The sequence below is a fragment of the Rhea americana genome, unplaced genomic scaffold (genome assembly GCF_003343005.1).
Source record: "Rhea americana isolate MKP2758 unplaced genomic scaffold, rheAme1 scaffold_515, whole genome shotgun sequence".
Classification (NCBI taxonomy): Eukaryota; Metazoa; Chordata; class Aves; order Rheiformes; family Rheidae; genus Rhea; species Rhea americana.
In genome coordinates this window covers 92,586-111,769 of record NW_028186663.1, presented here as the reverse complement: position 1 = coordinate 111,769, position 19,184 = coordinate 92,586, and the positions used below count along the sequence as shown (strand labels likewise).

The window sequence follows — 19,184 nt, the reverse complement described above, 5'->3', positions numbered from 1 at the left end:
GGGAAACAGGATTTCCACATCAAAATAATATTCCCAAACAGTCAGTAAGAAACTATTATTCTTTGCTAAGACCTGCATAGGTTTAGTTCATTTTGATAAAAGGTCATATAATTATTTGCTTTGATAATATATTAATTATGAACAAGCTAGCTGCGGGGTGTTTTTACCTTTCTTCCTGAYGTTACCTGAAGGAAACATGTGAAGCAGTAATCTAAGGAGAAGGGAACTATTGCATACATGCAACAGTGACTTGTCTCCAAGACACCAAAGCATCTTTCTTAGCAGTACTGTATATATTTCCAAACCCTTGATTTTGTTCTTTTACTGCAGTTACTCCCTGTTTTACCAGTGCTCAATGCTAAATTAAAACTGCTCATGAGAAAACTCATAATGTAACACTACCTTGTATCTTTAAGAAAACTGCTATATATTGATCAAACAAGGGCTACACAGTGGCCTAGTAAGAGTATACCCCTTACCAAGACAAATCTATACAATTTAAAATGTTTCAAGTTAAGATAGTAAGTGTGAAGGAACATAGGTCATATTTCCCACATACTTCCCACAGCGAAAATTTTCYACTTACTTAGCATTTAGCTGGTACTTACAAAACCCATATGTAGGGGAATGCACACGGTATTAAAAAGGTAGTTAAAGGAAAGAGAAGGCAAAAGAAGGTGAAAGCCAAGCTGAAGAGTCAGTCAAGCATTCGTGTGGAGGCAGCGATTCCTGTGCCGTCTCTTTGGTGCTCGAGATTTAAACAAAGCTGCTGTAAAAACTTCCCATACACATGCCCAGAGACATGGGCACATTCCGCAAGCGGCACCAAATGCTGGCGTGAAAGCTTGACTGTGGTCAACTGGAACAGCAGAAAACTCTCAGAAGTGTACACAAAGCAAAAAAACCTGGGCTTCTGAGCCTCTGCACCTCCATGGAGCAGTGCCGGGGCAGAGACATACTGATGTAAACCCTTTCCCCGTCCAGCTCAGAAGCAGTTGTTTTTACTGCATTTACCTCGCATCCTTTGAGTAAGCTGGGTCAGGCTGGGGGCTGGAGAGGGGAACACATGCAAYGAGCAAACATGCAACCGTACTATGAGGGCACAGCAGCAATGACTGAATGGACTGGGATGCACTGGAAGGCATTTCATGCGGCCAGGAGACTCTGCAACATACAGATTAATTGCCAAAAAAAAAWTCACCACCTTTTTAGGTTTCACTCCACGCTGCATGAAGAGGGAATAAAAGGTTAGAAAATTAGAGCTTGCATCATATAGACAAYGATGATAAAACTGTTATCAGTTCAGACAACACTGAGAAACGTACTCTTTYGTGAATAGCTCTAAAAATCAGCAAAGTCATTGGGCTGCAGTAAAGTAAGTACAGTCAGAGAGGAAAATACATTCAGGCAAAATTAAACGAGTGTAAAATGGCTTAACAGAGGAAAGCAGACAAGGGAGCTTATTTTCAACCCTATGATGTACTAGCTTTACTCCCACTGTGGTTAATCCAATGCTATTCTTCCAGCATGGAGATCTTTTGATTTTGGAGGGAGAATGATTTCACTTAATGGTTGTCATTAGCATTTGAAAAGAAGAGTTAACCAACCTACTTAGCTGACTGAAACCTGGAATCCCAGGGAACTAGCTCCGTCCCAAATCAGCTTTCACAGATCCTGCCCACCTCCCACGCTGACCCTGTCTTGGGTAAGGCACTGTGAAGGGAAGAAGTCACTGTATCCATCCATTTCTTCCCACATTTTCTGTTAACACTTTTCCAGCTATCAAGAGTGAGTAAAACTAGCAAATGTGCCTCAGGTAACAGACTGCTACACCTGATAGTAAGAACACTTCACTTTCAAAATGCAGCTCTTGGGTACACAAAGGCAAAGCCCTGCACAGGCTGCTTCCCCCCGGAGGACTTCTCCTGGCTGCTGAAAGTTTATATCAGCACGTTGGAAAGAGATATATTTGACCCCAAGTGTGCAGGAAATCTGTTCCAATTTCCCTCCATTCTTACAAACCAGGGTCCCCTCTGCAGAGGGCAGAGAAGGTCTTTTCTATCAAAATTCACAGTGCCGCAAGCACAATTATTTGACAGAGTGGGTTTAACAGCTTCTCAGATAAAATCTGCAAATGCGGAGCATCATGCTTTCGATGGCAGCATCTCCCAGACCGTAAATGRAGAAAGGAAGAGGGGGAAACCTCAGGGACGAAAGACCTGGAGCGGGCTTGGGGCACACACCTAGGGAACGCTGGGTTTCGGGACAGCAGCGCTGCTGGCCGCGGCGTTTCCCCGGCCTGCACTGACATCTGCTGGCAAAGCCACGGTCAGCCCGCGGCTGGAGCCCGGCACCCAGGGCACCCACAGCGCCCGGGTGCACCCTGCTCCCGCGGGGCGCCCGGCGAGGGGCCGCGGCTCCCGGAGGGTCTCGGCCCCTCCAGCGATTGCAGCTTGCTGGGGCTGAGCAGCACCAGCCCTGCCCCGGCGCGGATGGTGCCGACGGCGGCGCGCGGGAGCTGCGGGCGCAGGGGCAGAGCAGCAACCGCTCTCCCGCGGCCGGGGCTGACCTTCCACTCCTGCGCTTCGTGGGACTGGCGTACACAGGGCACGAAGCAACCCTTGAAGGGCAAGCGACTCGAGTTCAGGTTTAGTAACTCCTCGTGCTAACGTTTTACCGTTGTCCTGCTCCTGGCACGAAGGGGCTCCCCGGCTGCGCGGGCCCGCCTCGCTGCCGAACGCCCTCTGCAGCCAGCTCGCGTCCTGCCAGAGCCAACGCTGGCTTCTCCCGTTTTCTCCAGGCGCCGTCCAAAGACTCGCTTAGACAACATCACAAGCCAGGACACAAACGCACTCCTCAAAGCACCGTAACGGTGATCTGACCAAACGCAGTGTGCTGCTGGGCTAACCCCAGGTATAAATTAACAATACGCTGCGGTTTTGTCCTCAGAAAGTTCCCTGTCTTGAAGGGCTCGGGAGACGCAGAGCCGGGAAGTCCTGGTGTCTCAGAGCTCCACAAAGGCCCCACCTGGGCTCGACTCCCTACCCCAGTGCACAGAGGTGGGAACACAAGCGAGCGATGCACGAGCCGGCGGAGGCCAAGGGCTGTGGCTTAACRGCGATGTTCCAGTTCCGTAGGGATTTACGCCCAGAACACAAGCAGTGCGGCAGCGAGCAGCAGCAGCTTCCCGAGAGCCCTGCTGCCGCACTGCGACGGAGCGGGGCCCAGAGCCTCCCGCCGGACTCGTTCTAAACGGGAGGCAGTCGGAGACCTCTGGCGTGGAAGGAAATCAAGAGCTCATGGYTAATTCTCTAGTTTCAGGGAATATCCTATGGTACCTCAGAAAACATTTCTTTYGCAACGTTAAGTGCACATTCAAGAGAGAAAACACCCAAAATACTGCATGGCAAAGGTTTTGTTCTCAGAAAACATCAGCTCTCACAAGTGTCACAACTTAGTCAAGCCTGCACACACACGGATAGGCAAAAGAAAAACAGAGAGGACTCCAACCTACCGCAGAGCTCTGAGGCACCAGGGTCTCCGGAGCTCTGCCAGTTTTCGAGGGGCAGTAGCTAGCCCTTCTTGGCAAGGGACAGGTTGCTGTCACTCATTGCTATAAAGTTCTCTACTCATGATCGCTCAGCTTTAGTTAATGCTACAACTCTTCTTCCCCAGCACCTCCCATGTCAAAGCCTGCAGAGGCAGCAAACAGAAGGGCTTGCCCACCACGAGACAGGATTCTGACCGGAGTAACTCACACTAACCTCCCAGGACTCTCAGGGCTTGGACCTCAACAATTTCACTATCACTTTCACGAACAACTGCAACACCATTTAAGAGGTCAGGCAAGACATGATGCTGGAGAATGCTTATCCTAAAGCTCAGGYTTTGCAGGGGGTAAAATCTTAATCTCAGGTATTTGTTGCCTAGCATCCCTGCAACATCTCTGGAAGGAGCATGCTCGCTTCCTCGTGGAGACGTATGCAGTCTCTCAAGAATCAGCATTTGCTTTTGCTCCTTTCACCAGTGTGTTATTAGGTTGGCGTCAAGCCAAGTCACTAAGTGTTTGATCAGATTTGCCACATACAGAAAGAGGGAAGATACATGTTGTCAGCATATACCACAAAGGACTAACCTGAACCCAATCCGTGGATCTCAGATTTGACAGGCAACTAGCTTGTGAGCCAGATGTTCAATAGGGTAAAGCTATCTATTTCTGTTAAAACCCTACACTGTAGCTCAAAGCACTTCTCCAGCACCTAATTTCCATGTTTCTGTCTGGCAGCTGTAGCAGTTCCTGGGAAAAGCTGTGTAACCAATGTGGACAAACATCTCTTTTTCAAAGCCGTTTTCTAAAACAGAAGGCAAAGGACAAATCTGCGTATCCTGATTGCTCTCTGACGCATCGCTCAAAATACTGTTGGGAGTCTATCACACTAGTGATAGTATTTAAAATGTAGCAGAAGGTAAACTTCGAACTCTAGCTGTTCATTCCAGAAAATGCTAGCCAGAGTGCCCCCCCCCAGCAGAGCAGCACATCACAACCACAGCATCTCCAGCCTAGAGCAGGACACTGCTCCATCTACCAAAATATTTTGCTTCCAACAATGGCCAGCACCAAATTCTTGGTAAAACAGTAGATGTGCAGAAAGTGCGTTGTGCTTATTACCAGAAGGTACCATTAGATATTTAATCTCGCATTCCTTAATCCTTTTGAGTGCAATACCTTTTCACAATATCACGGAATGGTTGAGGTTGGAAGGGACCTCTGGAGATCATCTAGTCCAACCCTCTGCTCAAGCAGGGGCACCTAGAGTACGTTGGTTCATCTGCTTTGCTACAACCTTCTTAAYAAGGGCAACTGTAGAGTCCTGCACCTAGAGAAAAACAACCCTAGGCACCAGKACAAGCTGGGGGCTGACCTGCTGGAGAGCAGCTCTGCAGAGAAGGACCTGGGGGTGCTGGTGGATGGCAGATTGACCATGAGCCAGCAATGTGCCCTTGTGGCCAAGGCCAATGGTCTCCTGGGGTGCACTAGGAAGAGTGCTGCCAGCAGGTCGAGGGAGGTGATCCTGCCCCTCTCCTCAGCCCTGGGGAGGCCTCATCTCAAGTACTGCGTCCAGTTCTGGGCTCCCCAGTACGAGAGAGACGTGGAGCTACTGGAGAGAGTCCAGCGTAGGGCTACGAAGATGATCAGGGGGCTGGAGCACCTGCCCTACGAGGAACGGCTGCGAGAGCTGGGCCTGTTCAGAGTGGGGAAGAGCAGACTGAGGGGGGATCTGATCGGTGTGTACAAGTACCTGCAGGGAGGGTGTCAGGGGGACGGGGACAAACTCTTTCCAGTTGCCCCGTGTGACAGGACAAGAGGCAACGGGCAGAAATTGAAGCACAGGCAGTTCWGCCTGACCGTGAGGGGGAATTTCTTCCCYGTGAGAGTGACGGAGCCCTGGGACAGGTTGCCCAGAGAGGTGGTGGAGTCTCCTTCTCTGGAGATCTTCAAGGCCCGCCTGGATGCAACCYTGTCTACCATGCTGTAGGTGACCCTGCTTGACCTGGGAGGTTGGACTAGATGATCTCCAGAGGTCCTTTCCAACCTTACTGGTTCTGTGATTCTTGGAATCTGAACAGCATAAAGCATTTAAAGAAAAAAAATAGAAAAAAATACTTCTTTTAGCATCCTGATTAAATGAATGCTAAGATTTTTTTCCCCTTCATAAATATTTTATTTGTCTTTTATTATACATGTTTTGAAACAATTTTAAAAGTTTTATTCTAACACTTCATGACTCCCTTTTACACCACCCATTTTCAGAAATGTGATCTAGCATGACTGCCTTTAAAACACACACTGCTGAGTTTCACCTAGCAACTCATGTCTTAATTCCAGCATGTAATTAAACCAGGAGACTAAAATGTTATTCATCACAGGCAGAGAACACAAGGGGAAAAGACGGCACCAGAGATGGAGGCCCTGCAATGGAGGAGGCCAGTCAGACAAGACAAGCCAGTAGGTAAGTGATGCTGATTTAGCAGAGAAGTGCAATCCTGCAAAGTCTCTGTAAACACTGTGTGGGCAGGAGAGGGGATCTTCTTCCCYAACCTCTGCTCTGGCAGTCAGCTTGACTCAGAGCACAGGCACGGCACGCTCGCTGGGCATCCGAGAACGATGTGCCTCAGGACCACCTCAGGCTCCATCACCTCATTTCCAACTGGGCTGAACTCTGATGCTGCACAGGCAGTCCMGGACTCAGAATATAGCCAAGCATCAAGGAGAAAACCAGCCTTCCTGCTCCTGGCAATTATCTGAAGCCTCACAGCATGAGATTTGACTCAGTAACTGTCCTAATGCAGAACTGCAGGTGTTAAGTGCACAAGAGGGCAACACAGAGCTTCCTATTCATTTCAAGCCCATAAACAAAGAGAATAATTGACCAGTTTCAAGCCTGGGAAGTACCACTCAGAATCGAGCAGTCAGAGGGAGTCAGGCTCCCTAGGACTGACCAATCAATCAGTGCAAAGATATTAAACAAAAGCAGGTTTATCATCTTTCTTTAGAAAAAAAGTTTCAAGATTGAACTGCTTTCACTGAAATAAAAAACAACTTCCAAGCAAAGTTGAAATTATAAATTGTGATTGTTGCACTGTCAACAAGTGAAAATACCCTTATTTGCAGATAGGCCACAACTGCCTGCCCGGAACAAGAYGGACTAGTCCATCCCTGAGAAACATCCAGCTTCTATCCTAAAGCATGCACAAACCAAACTCACCGTATCATCTAGTGTCACCACAGATGTTCACTGTACCTATATAGAAATTTGGCCATTTTTGTGTTTTTAATCTTAACTAGTTATTTAGTCGAGCCTGTTTGCGGGTCAAAAGTACCTGAAAATAGAGCTCCTCCTGCTAYACATCTGCTCCAATTTTGTTATGCATGAAATATGCACCATATATTTGGGTATGAACATGTACCCACATACACATCAAGAGTCAGGGATTCCTAGATAATGATATTCAAAGAACCTGACACACAGTTTATCTACAAGTAATACACACAAACCAGAGAATGATTGTTTCAAATTTCCTGAAAAGTACACTCTTCCCGCAGCATGTAAAGGTCAGGATTTTTAAGAAACACTGCCAAGCAGCATGCAGGGCTCACACTTTGCAGTATCGACTGAACTTATGATAAAAATTTGTAATACAGCTACTGTATTGGGATTTGACTCCTTAAATGCAGAAAGGCAGGTGGAAGATTGTATCTATAACTTACTGGTTTCTGGTCATTAGCTGAAGAAATTACTCTTTATGTGACCTTGTTTCTTGCATGTTTCAGAAGAAATGTATTTTAGCGCTGAAATTACAATGATAGAGTACAGAACTGAAGAAGTGAAATAAGAACACGCTGGCAAAATTCTGTCCTTTTTGCAAGTTGTGTGTGTGTGTCCATGCAGCTTTTCTGTAGGGTTGAAAAATTAAGCTTTTAGAGAGGTGATAAAAGTTAATGAAGAAAAATCAATACAGTAGTGTGTGCAAGCCTGCTTCTTCCATTAATCATAGGTAGCAAAGTAAATTTACTTCAACAGCCTGCAGTTACAGCTCTGCACTCACCAGTTTGCTGGCTTTGGCAGCTTCCAGGGAATCTGCAAAGAAAAACAGAAACAGAACAGTAAGCCTCGGCCCAAAGGACCCTTCTGCCCTAAAATGCACACCAAGAGTCTCTGCAATTCAGCCACAGTTGAGGCTTATTGATGGGACCATTTACACATGTTCTTAAAGGAGTGGAAGTGAAGCAGATGGAGAACTGGATAAATCAGGAGATGGTGGCACAACAGGGTACAGATGAGGTAAGGTTTGTAGGAAGCAGCAGTCCCTTATTAGACCAGCTAGAACAGTTGGAAAAAACAAACATTCAGACATATGCCCTTCGGAAGAAGGTCATGATACGTATCTTTTCTTTAGTTAAATAGCTGCAAAACTTCAGAGAGCCTTGAGTCACCTTCAAAACATCCTCTTTATCAGCAACTCATGTCAATTTAGCTGCCCGTACGACCACACCTAATCACATGAATTCCAGATGAGAATCAAATGTGATTATGAAAATAAATATAGGTCCAAAGATCACTTACTTCACTCAGGAAACTAAAATATGTTTCCATCTAGGACTGTATGCAGCCAAGAATCTGAACACCCATAAGGAAAACGTACACACGCACGAGACCAACTCTGTGGGCAGTTAAGACAGCTGCTCAGAAATACTTCCAAATTTACCSACTACAGTTCTATTAAATTCTACCTCTATTAAATATCTACTTCTACTCAGCAAACTACATGCGTTTCTCTTGCTAAAAAGGGGCATCAGCAATCCTAGAACCACAATCCCGACGGGTCTCAGCCTAAGAAAGGAGATTTCCTGCAACACGCAAGGTCCCCGTCAGRAACACCCAGCCACCCCTCAGCTGCTGGCCTTCCCCGGGTCACCGAGCTCGCAGGGCTCCAGCTGCTGCCAGCTGCTCCCATTCTGGCGTTTTAATAGTGCACCCTCAAACCAGAGGAAGAACTAAGTGCACTGCCACAAACCTCTGACCATGAGGGCAGGAYGGCCAATATTAGCAAGGAGCTAAAATCCGCTTCTCAGGTAAGCCCGCCTCCCCCACTCTCTGCAGCGTCGATGTGCACAGCGAAACAGCAGAGTGGAGGCCACGTACACGAGTGTGGAGGCACCAGCTCCTTGGTACATACTGCACTGCCTTGGTATTGCACCCAAAATGCAAGCAACCAAAGCAGGTTTTGCTAAATTACACCCTTTGTTCCATTTCTGGRTATCTGATGGGTCCAAGACAGCAGCTCACAGCCACAGCGGCTGTTTGTCCGTCTCTTCTCATGGCTGAAGCCCCGGAGTTYTGTATTCTGAGCTGTGGCACCGGCTGCCCCAGTAACACACTCTGCAGAAGCAGCCCATAAATAAAAGATAAGAGCCACCTCCGCTGCGCGTCTAACACCTTTATTAGCCTGGGAGGGAAGGTACTACAGCTATGGGAATCTGCATCGCATACTGCGGAGCCAGACTGCAGCAGCAGGCGCTGCGGTTTCTATGGAAACTCCCCGGCACGGTGCCCCGCGCTGCCCCCCGCGCCGCCCCCCGGCTCAGCCACCAGCTCCCCTCCGCGCCTCCCACCTCGCAACACAAACGCCCGGCACGGGCCGAAGGCCAGCCACCTGCTACCTGCAGACAGCGGAAACTGCTACCTACATCCTGCAGCCTCCGAACTTCCACCTGAGCTAGAGCGAGCAGTTTCTCCTCCGTGGAGTTTGTGGGCTCCTTCCCCGAAATCAGCACTGAGCAGCAAGGGGCAGCGGAAGCAATGCTGACGCTTACTGGCAGGGAAGACCTGAGCTGCATGTATTTTACTCTTTTCTTTCTTTGAGTGAAACAACTCAGGAACTGGGGAAAAAAGGCCAGAGCATCACCRCAGGAAGTTCAGCAAACAGTGCTGGGCAGCAACAATAAACCCCAGCGTGCGCTAAAAAGAGGGAAACATCACAGCGGTGTGATTCGAGTAAGCCGGCCACGCACTTCTGGATGCCAGTTGCTTCTGGTGATCCCARGACAAGGAGGTTTCAGAAGAAATGATGCAACTCTGCCGAAGACAGTGGAGATTAGAGCCTTGGAAAGTCTTTCACACAATGAGAGGGGAGAGGCTGCGGGCGATGTAGAGTCTTCATACTGACACACACAGATCTAGTGAAATGAAAAGGCAGCAGCATTTGCTAGAGACATGATAAACCTAGAGGCTTGGTTTGTTCCTTTTTCTGAGGCTACTATATCCCCATGTAGTTAACATTTCTTGCCTCTATTTATGCATCCATCAGCCTGCTTAAGAAAGCATAAGCCTACTGCTGAATTCTCAGGACTTCACATGATAGTCTAAAGAGCATTTGCCTTCTTTTTTTGCTTAGCACCTAGTAACTGAGCGATGAGAAAAATGACAGCAGATCCCCAGCTCTAGAGGGTTTGTAGCTTTTGCCTGTGTCAGCATTCAGATGGCTAATGTCCATTAACATGCATTCAGAAAGCTCAACCCCACAGAAGCAGTGAAAAAAGGCTTGCATGGCTCCATGCCAGGTCCTTCTCCTAAATGCGTACAGAATTATAACATGAATCACTGAATCTTCTGTTGGATGTTCTGAATTTCAAGAACTACAAGAAAAAATGAAAAAAATCATACCGACACTAAGGAATATTTTTATTTACTATTAATATTAAGTACATAAAAAAAGAATAGATTGAAGTTGCATGTAAAAGCTGGGCTTTCTAGCACTCTGAGGTTAAAAAAAATCCCTCTAAGTTCTTAAGTTAAGAAAGCCCTTAAGTTTCTACCTCTTAAAAAAAAAAAGAGAGAGAGAGACAGAGACAGAAAGAAAAAACTTAGCAGCTGAACTCAATCTGGCTTGCTTTAAATGTTTTTCTGTTCAGTCGCACATGCTAATTGGGTAATTCAAAACAAAGATGAATTAAAGTGGTTGGGATTACACCAAACCCCAGTCTCTGGGCTGACAGTGAGCTGCTAAGAGTTCAGAACCCTCTTAAGGACAAGGTGAAGGCAGAATGCCAAGAGACATGAATGCCAATTCAAATTTCCCTTCCACTCATGGGATGGACTAAATGAATGTCTCATGGGAATATCCCACTTCTGAGCCTAACCATCACTCACCATCATTCTGGTGCCTCTGGCCATGTTGTATGCAATCAAAGGAGAGATTTCACTTTGCCAGGTAAAGGGGAATTTTAGCTTCTACTGGCCAGAAATAACAAGCATTACACTGAAATGTCAAACATGCATTCAGCAAATAGTTCATACACAAGAATTCTTCAGTTTGGCACATATTGCCTTCAAATGGTCCAGGACAGGAAACTATCAGCATTTTTTCCTAAAGCTCCTACCATGCCTAAATGTACCACAAAATAATTACTTAACAGAAACAGACCCCAATGAGAGACAAGTATGTCAAATGAAAGAAAAGCAYAATCCAAGAGGTAGTAAAACACAGAAAGCTATTATAAATTGGCCTCACAGGGGAAAAAATGCAAAGAACACTCTCACTACAACAGAAAGGATCCTCTATCGAAGAGGTGACAATCACACAGAGTATCCAGCAGTTACTGATCTATAAGCTGTAATTTCACAACCTCAGAGCAGTTCAAGTCTTTCTTCCACATGCCCCGGAATTTGAAGAAGAGTTTCCCACTTTGCTTTTAGCTTAACTCTGCTTCCCACCAGACAAATTTCATGGGAAGTACAGAACTGCCTGGAGTAACTTTTGCACAAGGTGCTTCCATCTGTGATTCACCATGACCACGACCTGCCAACCTATCGTGCAGAGAGGATGACAGGAAACACAGGACCAGCCCGGGGCAGACTAAGGCGTACCTGAACCAGAGAGACAGCGTTAGGAGCACGTGCCGGAGCCCCGGGCAGCAGGAGCCTGCTTCCCCAGAGCTGGGGCTCGCCGCAGTGCTGGACGCCGGGCGGTGCAGTCCTTGTCCGGTCTAGGTGGAGGGAGAGACCAGGGTTCACCGCACAAACACACCAGACATACCTCTTTTGGGGACTTTCAAGGCAGAAGACTCTGGTGTTTCTGGGGATGTTGTATCAGCTCCATCTTCAAAAACCTGGATCTGAAAAAGGTTTAACAGCTCTTATTACAAGAAAGGAAGAGAGTGATAATGTAGCAGGTCCATTTCTGCAGCAGATTTAAACAGAAGAGACTACATTTTTTGATGCAGAGTTTTAATTCAATTATTCAGGCTCAAATATCTGAACATTCTCCTTCCACAGGTTTCATGAAAAGCCACATATTCCAGTAGGGAATAAAGAAAGTAAAAATTCAGGATTCAACAGCCTAGAAAATCTTTAACAGATTTATGATCACTCTATGTAGCAATCAGTTTATGAACTTTGGTCTGTCAATTATTTTAAGTTACTGACACTTGAAGGAAAGTTAGATTTTTTTTAATGTTTTATCTTAGGAAAAAGTGAGTTTAAAACTCTTATTCCTCCTTTTAAGGAAAACTGCTGTTCTCTGAACTACAGTAACTATAGCAATCCAGAATGCCAACACATCCAGTTGCTCTCCCCCTGCCCTCCCCCCTTTTCTTTTAATGAATGCTGCCAGGCTTTCTGGGGAATCCCAGTAGGCATAAACAGAAACACTTTCAGGTTCGAGCTGTGTTAAGTTATTACAGGGCTGGCAGGTTAGGTTTTGTTTTTTGTCCAATATTTTTGGACATACTTTTGCTTGATAAATGTAGGCAACAGGACTGGAAAGGATTCGATCACTTCTTAAGAACCATCCCTTCACCCTAGAAATTCCACACTACCCGAATTGTTCCCGACAGGTACTTGCCCTATCTATTGTGTAAAAACCTTGAGTATGAGAGTTCAGTTAAAAAACATAAGTAAAATCCATAAATCTGTCAGTCACGGATTCTATTCTGCAAAGATGCCCAAGTACCAGGAACAAATTCTTAAATGAAAAGGAATATGGAGACAGAATGAAATTATGCCACAGGAATCACGACAACTGCACCAATGTGACAGTATTCAGGCCATAGTTTAAAAAGTGGGGAAAAGGAAAGCGTCCCTTAGATGATGCTGAAAATGCATCTCCAATGCAGCCAAGTACCTGCATTGGATCTTTCAGGTGACTTCAGCAGTGCAGAGATTTTCATGGCAATTCACTGACACCCAGGACAACAGCATGCAAAAATATTGACCAAAAAAACACACCAGAGGACTAAAGAAACATGATGCTTGGGGAACTTCTACACTATGTCACACAGAGGAGTTCCTCCAAACTGAGCATAAGATTTTGACTGATCTTGTAGTTGTCTGCTAGGTACCACTCAGGGGGCAATATCAGATTTACTGGGAGATGGAATCACAAGCACTGATATCAAGATTACAGGGTTTGCTTTATCCTGAAATGTCTCTCCAAAGAGACAAAACTGGCACCAAGTATTTCATTATCCCGTGGCACTTCCCACTACAGTCCCAGATCCAATACATCAGCCTTCCGTCCTAAATTCCCCTCTTCAACTTCAACTAAATACAATGATCTTCACTGCTCCAACACCACCAGCAACTACCCCTGTACAACAATGCCGTAACAGAACGATTGCTACGTTCCAGGCCCAGGAAGGGAGTGCACTGACTGTTAAATGCCACATGCAGCCTACAGCACATTTTGGGGTCTATCAACAGTCCAAGACATGACACAGAGAACAAAAGCAGGAATTAGAATGAGGCTTGCTTTTGGTTTAGCTTGGAGAAACGCAATAACATACAAGACACATTGTAAAGGCAGAATTAAGCTGGGGAGTTCTGCCAAGCAAGAACAGGAAAGCAGCTCCACTCGATGTCAAAATGAATGCTAAGGTTTCCACATGGCATATGGGAATACTCCTATTCAAAATGACTGGCCCAAATGGAACTCCTAGGCAGGCAAAATTTTAAAGTTGCCAAAAGATGATGAGTAAACACTTGGTTGGAAATGCCAGTCCGTATTGACACAGCTGCACGAAACAGTATTCCGGTCCTCTGCTAACTGGAAAACAAATAGGGAAGGAATAGTCAGAGAGAGCTGTAACAGCTCCTCTCCACCCTGCTTCCATGTTTGGCTCGGTATCTTCAGTCGTCAAGGCAAGCTGAAATACTCAAGGCTCATTTGTACAACCTCAAGCAGAGTTTCCACCACAGCTGTATCGRACTCCGAACTCCCTGCAGTCTCCTYCTGCTCGTGCTGGTTGGGAGACACGAGGACGCTGCTCTCAAGGGCAGAAAGCGACACAGCTCGTTTGGGATGACAGCTCTGCCAAGAAATGCTAAAAAWGGATATACAGTCCTTAGAGCTATTACACTTGGAGTCTGCCTGCTCCACTATGTCCACAAATTCTTTATCAACTCTCACCTAGAGATACCCATCCAGGAGAACCTGTTAMATAGTACTTTAAGTACAGGCATACCAATGGGAAACAATTCGGTAATCATCTTAATTCTTTTGGATTTCTACTTCCTTTTGAACAAGGCAAGGTACTGGTAGGATGCACATTTCAGCTGCAGCCAGCAACATGTAGAGCACTCCAGAGCAGACATCACTCGAGGTTTGCTTCTTCTTTAAGGGATTACAACTTTCTTACAGGTATAAGAATGGCATCATACCCCTACTTGGAATCTAGTTTCCTGAATGATTGTATAAAACAGGAAAAAAAAATCTAAAAATCTTTAAAATTTCCCTGCAAGTATATTTTTAAAGCTAAAATTTCACAATAAATTAAAAGCCTTAGAATTCTTAGATYTAGTTTTAATGATGCTGGTACTATTGGTGCTCATTTTCAGAGCTCTATCTTTGTGTGGAGAGGAGAACAGAAAGCTACTTATTTTGAAAATTCCTAAAAACACTTTACATAGTTTTAATTAGATGTGCTTGTAGTGATGTAATCAAGCTGCTTAAAAAACAATGCATGTTATAAAYCATTTGTCTTGAAAACAATTTATTATTCATATTCTATGGTCTAACAGCATGTGCAACCACAGGAAAGTCACCTACCATGTTAGAGAGACCTGGAAATGAAATATTGGAGGAAGCAGTAGACAGATTTACAGCTGAGAGCACAAGCAGAACATTAACTCTGCTAAAAGGCAATCTTGCCATTTCTCATTTATTTCTTAAAACCAAATCTTGAAAAATGAATCCCCAGACYCTAATGGTCACTTCGGTTTAAGCCAAAGGCTGGGATTTCTATTTATTGGGAACGGCCTTGGCGACTTAGTCTAACTGGGCAGCAGAACAAACAGCTAAAAGCAGCGCAGCAGTGCCTGCGCCAGCACGCTGCCTCTCGCCTTTTCCCAGCCAGCGGAGACCTAACCTGCAGCAAACTCCTGCTCGGCTGACAGCAGCATTGCTATAGCAACGGTGCTCTGCTCCCTAGCAGCCTCGGAAAAACGTCCCTCTTGAAACCTGGGAACAGGAAGTTCAGCCGCCCGGACTCCGATAGCGCCCTTCGTGCCAGGTCTCCCCCACGACGAGCACACCGCACTCCCAGCACTCTCCACCAGCTCACGGCCGGACGGGGAAAGCCCCGTCCCCGTGGCCAGCCCTCGCCTCCACCTCTGCCCCTTCGCCGCTGGGACAGGCTGTCGCTCCATCCTGCTCAGCCCCCACGCTGGAATTCCTCTGGGAAGCTGTGTTCCACGACGTTAGAGCTTTATTAAAAAGGCAGAACAGAACAGAATTCAGTCCTGCACTTCTTACAGCAGCACGCTGCCGCTGGCAAGGCAGACATTAAAAATTGCTGAGATTTGCAACTCCAACTTCCATTTTAGTTAAGCTCCTCAAGCACTTTTTTTTTTTTTTTTTTTAACTGCTGGGAAACCCTGCAGTGCTGTTTTCATAAGCAATTATGCTCTTTTCCTTGTCAAATTAACTTTTCCATATAAATCAAAGATTCAGATCTAGAGGGACAGTCAGCACTGCTGGTACTTGTTCTTCAACGCACACATACACGAGGGATTTGCTCTTTCACAGGTGAGAGCAGGCAAACACCAACTACTTGTATTATCAACTGTGGAGAAGCACCTCATTTTTAAGACTACATTGTGTACCTCAGCTGAGGATAAGGTGAGACAGAGACCTAAAAGAGACCTATTTTTTAAAAAAGATAATCATTTGTTATTAAACGAAGGAGGAAAGGATCAAAACATCTCTCACTGTGCCATCGCACTTGGAGCATACCTACCTGTGGGACTAGAGAACACTGCATCTTTGCTGTGCTTGTGCCATTTGAAGGTTACACAGAAGAAATTAAAATTGAACAGACTTGTTTATGCRTAAGTGAGATCCTTTTTACTACCTATGGTACACGAATTACAAAAGCTCAACAACTAAACCCAAGTCACAAATTATTTAAGGTAAACATTATTTAATTAAAATTCTCTGACTTTACTTCCAGACTTCAGTTCCAAACTATTTGTTGCAGATAACATAGCTAATAACGCCCAGAGGCAGCATACAAAAACCAGACTTGTACACTTCATTTCAGAGGCAAAATAAAATAATTTCTTACTCTCTGGAATGCATTTTTTTCCACCCAACTCATCTGAAAATATTTAATGGCAACCTCATCAACCAGGCTAATTGAGACAATTGATGAAACACGCAAAGACGTCAAGYGTGCCACATCAAAATAAACTATACTTCTGACACGGGCACTGCCCTCTGCAGAGGCTTCTGTGTTTGAAGTTGTTCTGTTTCCTCATGAAGTGGAAGATGAAGAAACCCTCCTGTCCCTGGGAGGGAAGAAAATGCATTTTCTCTCTCCCCCATCAGCAGGCGCCGCGAGTCACTTTCCCGTATTTAAACGGGCACCTTTCCCAGTCCATGACTTACACGCCTCCGGGACAAGCCCGGCAAGCAGAGGCCATCCCAGAGCACATTAACACAGGGGAAGCGTACCTGCGACTGCCGTACAAAGATGCCGTGGTTCTCTTCACAGGTGAAGTATTTTCTGCCCTGCACAGTCCCATCGTTCTTGCCCTTTGCTTCATCCAAGATGACACCAACCCATTTTCCGGTGGCAAACAAGGTGGCACCGACATAAGCCACTGTTCCACGGTGCCCTTTTCCGATGACTTCTACTCTGGAGCCCACCTTGAGGGGCTTGCCACTTGCTTCCACACTCATCCTGGTTCCAGTGCTGGATGCCTGAGGACAGAGAGAAGAAGAAAGGCAGGTTAAAGTTGGTGCAAACAGATGAAAAAGTGGTTTAGAAGTCTGACGTCTTATTCGCTGCAGAGCTGGCAAGAGCGGCACACGGTGTGACTTCTAGTGCCCCTCATCTCCGGATCCTGTGCTGAGCCACATGAAGTCTGAAGGGGTCAGTCCCAGTGCAAGTCTGCTATTCTTTCAAGAGCTAACAAAATATAATTCCTTCCATTACAGCTGTCAAACAGTAATCGCAAACAATAGCAAAACACCATTAACTACTATTCTTCAGCTTAACAGACACATTGGACTCACAAACCCAATCTATATATTTTTGTAAGATTATGGAGTAGCTTTGGAAAGATTAACTGTTAAGAGGCAGATGTTAGGGCAATTCATATTTGTCTCAAATATGAAAAAAGAACAGAGCACATATATCAGAAACTGCCTACAGCTTTTTAGTCTTTTGCATTACATTCACAGGAACAAAAAGACCTTTTCCACCAGCGTTTGTTTTCCTACCCCTTTTTATTGCCATTAAGAGGAATCAATGGTCCATTCCCACTACAAGAGTTAGACARCCCACCTCCAGCAACATCTCATTGCCTTTATGAGACCACCTCTGAGCCAGGAGATCCTAGGTACAAATTTTTATAGCACTTCCTATCGGGATGTTGACGAGCAGAAAATATTGTTGGTAAATTTGTCAGGCTTTCAAGGCATTACCATCCTAAATATTTATCCAAAATTAAAGTTCAGCGTGCATCACTACATTTCAAGCAGGCCATCCTAAACATGTACCCTAAATTTAGGTAAAACTAACAACATCGATGAGGTGATAGGTGTAAGGAATTCTATTAAAGCATTTCAGATGCTTATTTTTACTTAGATTACATAATCTTAGTGCAGTTTTGTACTGCATTTCTCCCCTTTATAAGGGGGTAGGCAAGTCAGTAGTTGGCTCCTCTCTGCCCCASAACCAACAGCTCCTTTTTTAAAATAAGCTCAAGAAAAATAGATGAAATTTATACTAAATTGTCATAGATCTAAATTATTTTTAATTGTTTAAAAAATTAATGTTATATTAGTATTCCCTCTTCAAATTTTAATGCCTTTAAAATATTTATATTTGAACATATGTTTAAATATAAATAAAATGGGAAAGGGGTATATGACTTTGTTGGTCAATTTAAGTTTCATAATTCAGTATAATACTATGGTGCTGTCCTCATGCTAGTCTTTAAAAGGAAACAAATCTTGGCATTTACATCATCTCATTTGTCAGTAGGTTYTGTTTATCGTGTAGAAAATACTTTGTTTTGATTACTGGTGGGTTTGCCTTAAGTGAAAGAATATACTCTTTATTCGGACAAGCACACTGGGAGCTGCAAGCTGGGCGATGAAAGGATAGAAGGCTTCTTTCACTGTCGCAAGCTATGAAAAAAAATAGACGAGAAAGGGCAATTAAATCTGATGGATGTGAGGACAAATACCGGAAGCACCCAGACACCCAGCAAGAGCTTCCGTGGCAAGCAGACTTCAGCCTCTGTAGGGAACTAAGAGTATTCTGAAAGCTTCCAGTTGCCACCTGCAGACASCCCATTCACCACTGTCAGCAGACAAACTAACCAACCATTACCTTCCTTTGAGTATTAAACGTACGGTTTTTAAACGAAGAATATATCCATCATGCTCAGGAAGTTTTCTTTTGCTACACAAAATTGTGGCACTGTTTTTCTAGACTTAACTGAATTTCGCTTTTCATCCAAATACAACTGACAGAAATCAAGAGCACAAAAAACTCCTTTTTTATCAAAAAAATCGGTCCCTATTTTCTAGTAAATAATCAAAAACAATATCTCAAATCAAAACTGTTAAGCTATGTATTCAAGCAGAAGTCCACAAAAACGCTGGATCACTTCAGTTGTCCAAAGGACTATTCTCCAGAATCACTGCAATTGTAAAATCAATGTCTCCCACTGGCTATAAAAAAATGAGAGCAAAACTTTAAGAAAATAACAAGTCTAAAAGAAAATCAAGATTCAGCATGTAAATAGAAAACTTCCTGCTTAGTGATTTTAAATCACTTTCATTTATAGCTGCCAGAGTTCTCTCCCAGTGGCCGCGGGCCGAGGTCCGTCGTCCTGGGGAACGTCACTCGCTGCAGAAGAGCGGCCGCCAGCCGCCCTCGGAGCCGCCTGCCCGGACCGCGCCGCGGCTGCCGTGCTGACCGGGCTCGGCGGGCACACTGCTGCGGTTGGGAGGAGCAATCTTGCACTTTCAATAACAGTTAAATGATTACGGAAAACAGATAGTATGAGTCTTCACATGCTACTTCAACATATGTTGCCTAAGAAAATTTTTAAACCACAGCATACATTTACAGAGAAAACATGAAAGCCAGATTGTAAAATGGAGATGTT

General features: G+C 45.1%; 1 protein-coding gene across 8 annotated transcripts in view; it reads right to left on the bottom strand.

Annotated features, from left to right (window-relative positions):
- DCTN1 (dynactin subunit 1) overlaps positions 1-16,759 on the bottom strand; it is a 65,992-nt gene extending 49,233 nt beyond the window's left edge. For all 8 annotated transcript variants that reach the window (XM_085318062.1, XM_085318064.1, XM_085318068.1 and 5 more), the window contains exons 1-3: positions 16,513-16,759; positions 11,599-11,677; positions 7,609-7,640 (exon numbers count right to left, since the gene is read on the bottom strand). In XM_085318062.1, the coding sequence (XP_085174188.1) occupies positions 7,609-7,640; positions 11,599-11,677; positions 16,513-16,740 (339 nt within the window). In that variant the 5' untranslated portion in view covers positions 16,741-16,759. The remainder of the gene's footprint in view (positions 1-7,608; positions 7,641-11,598; positions 11,678-16,512) is intronic.
- Between the last annotated feature and the right edge of the window lie 2,425 nt (positions 16,760-19,184).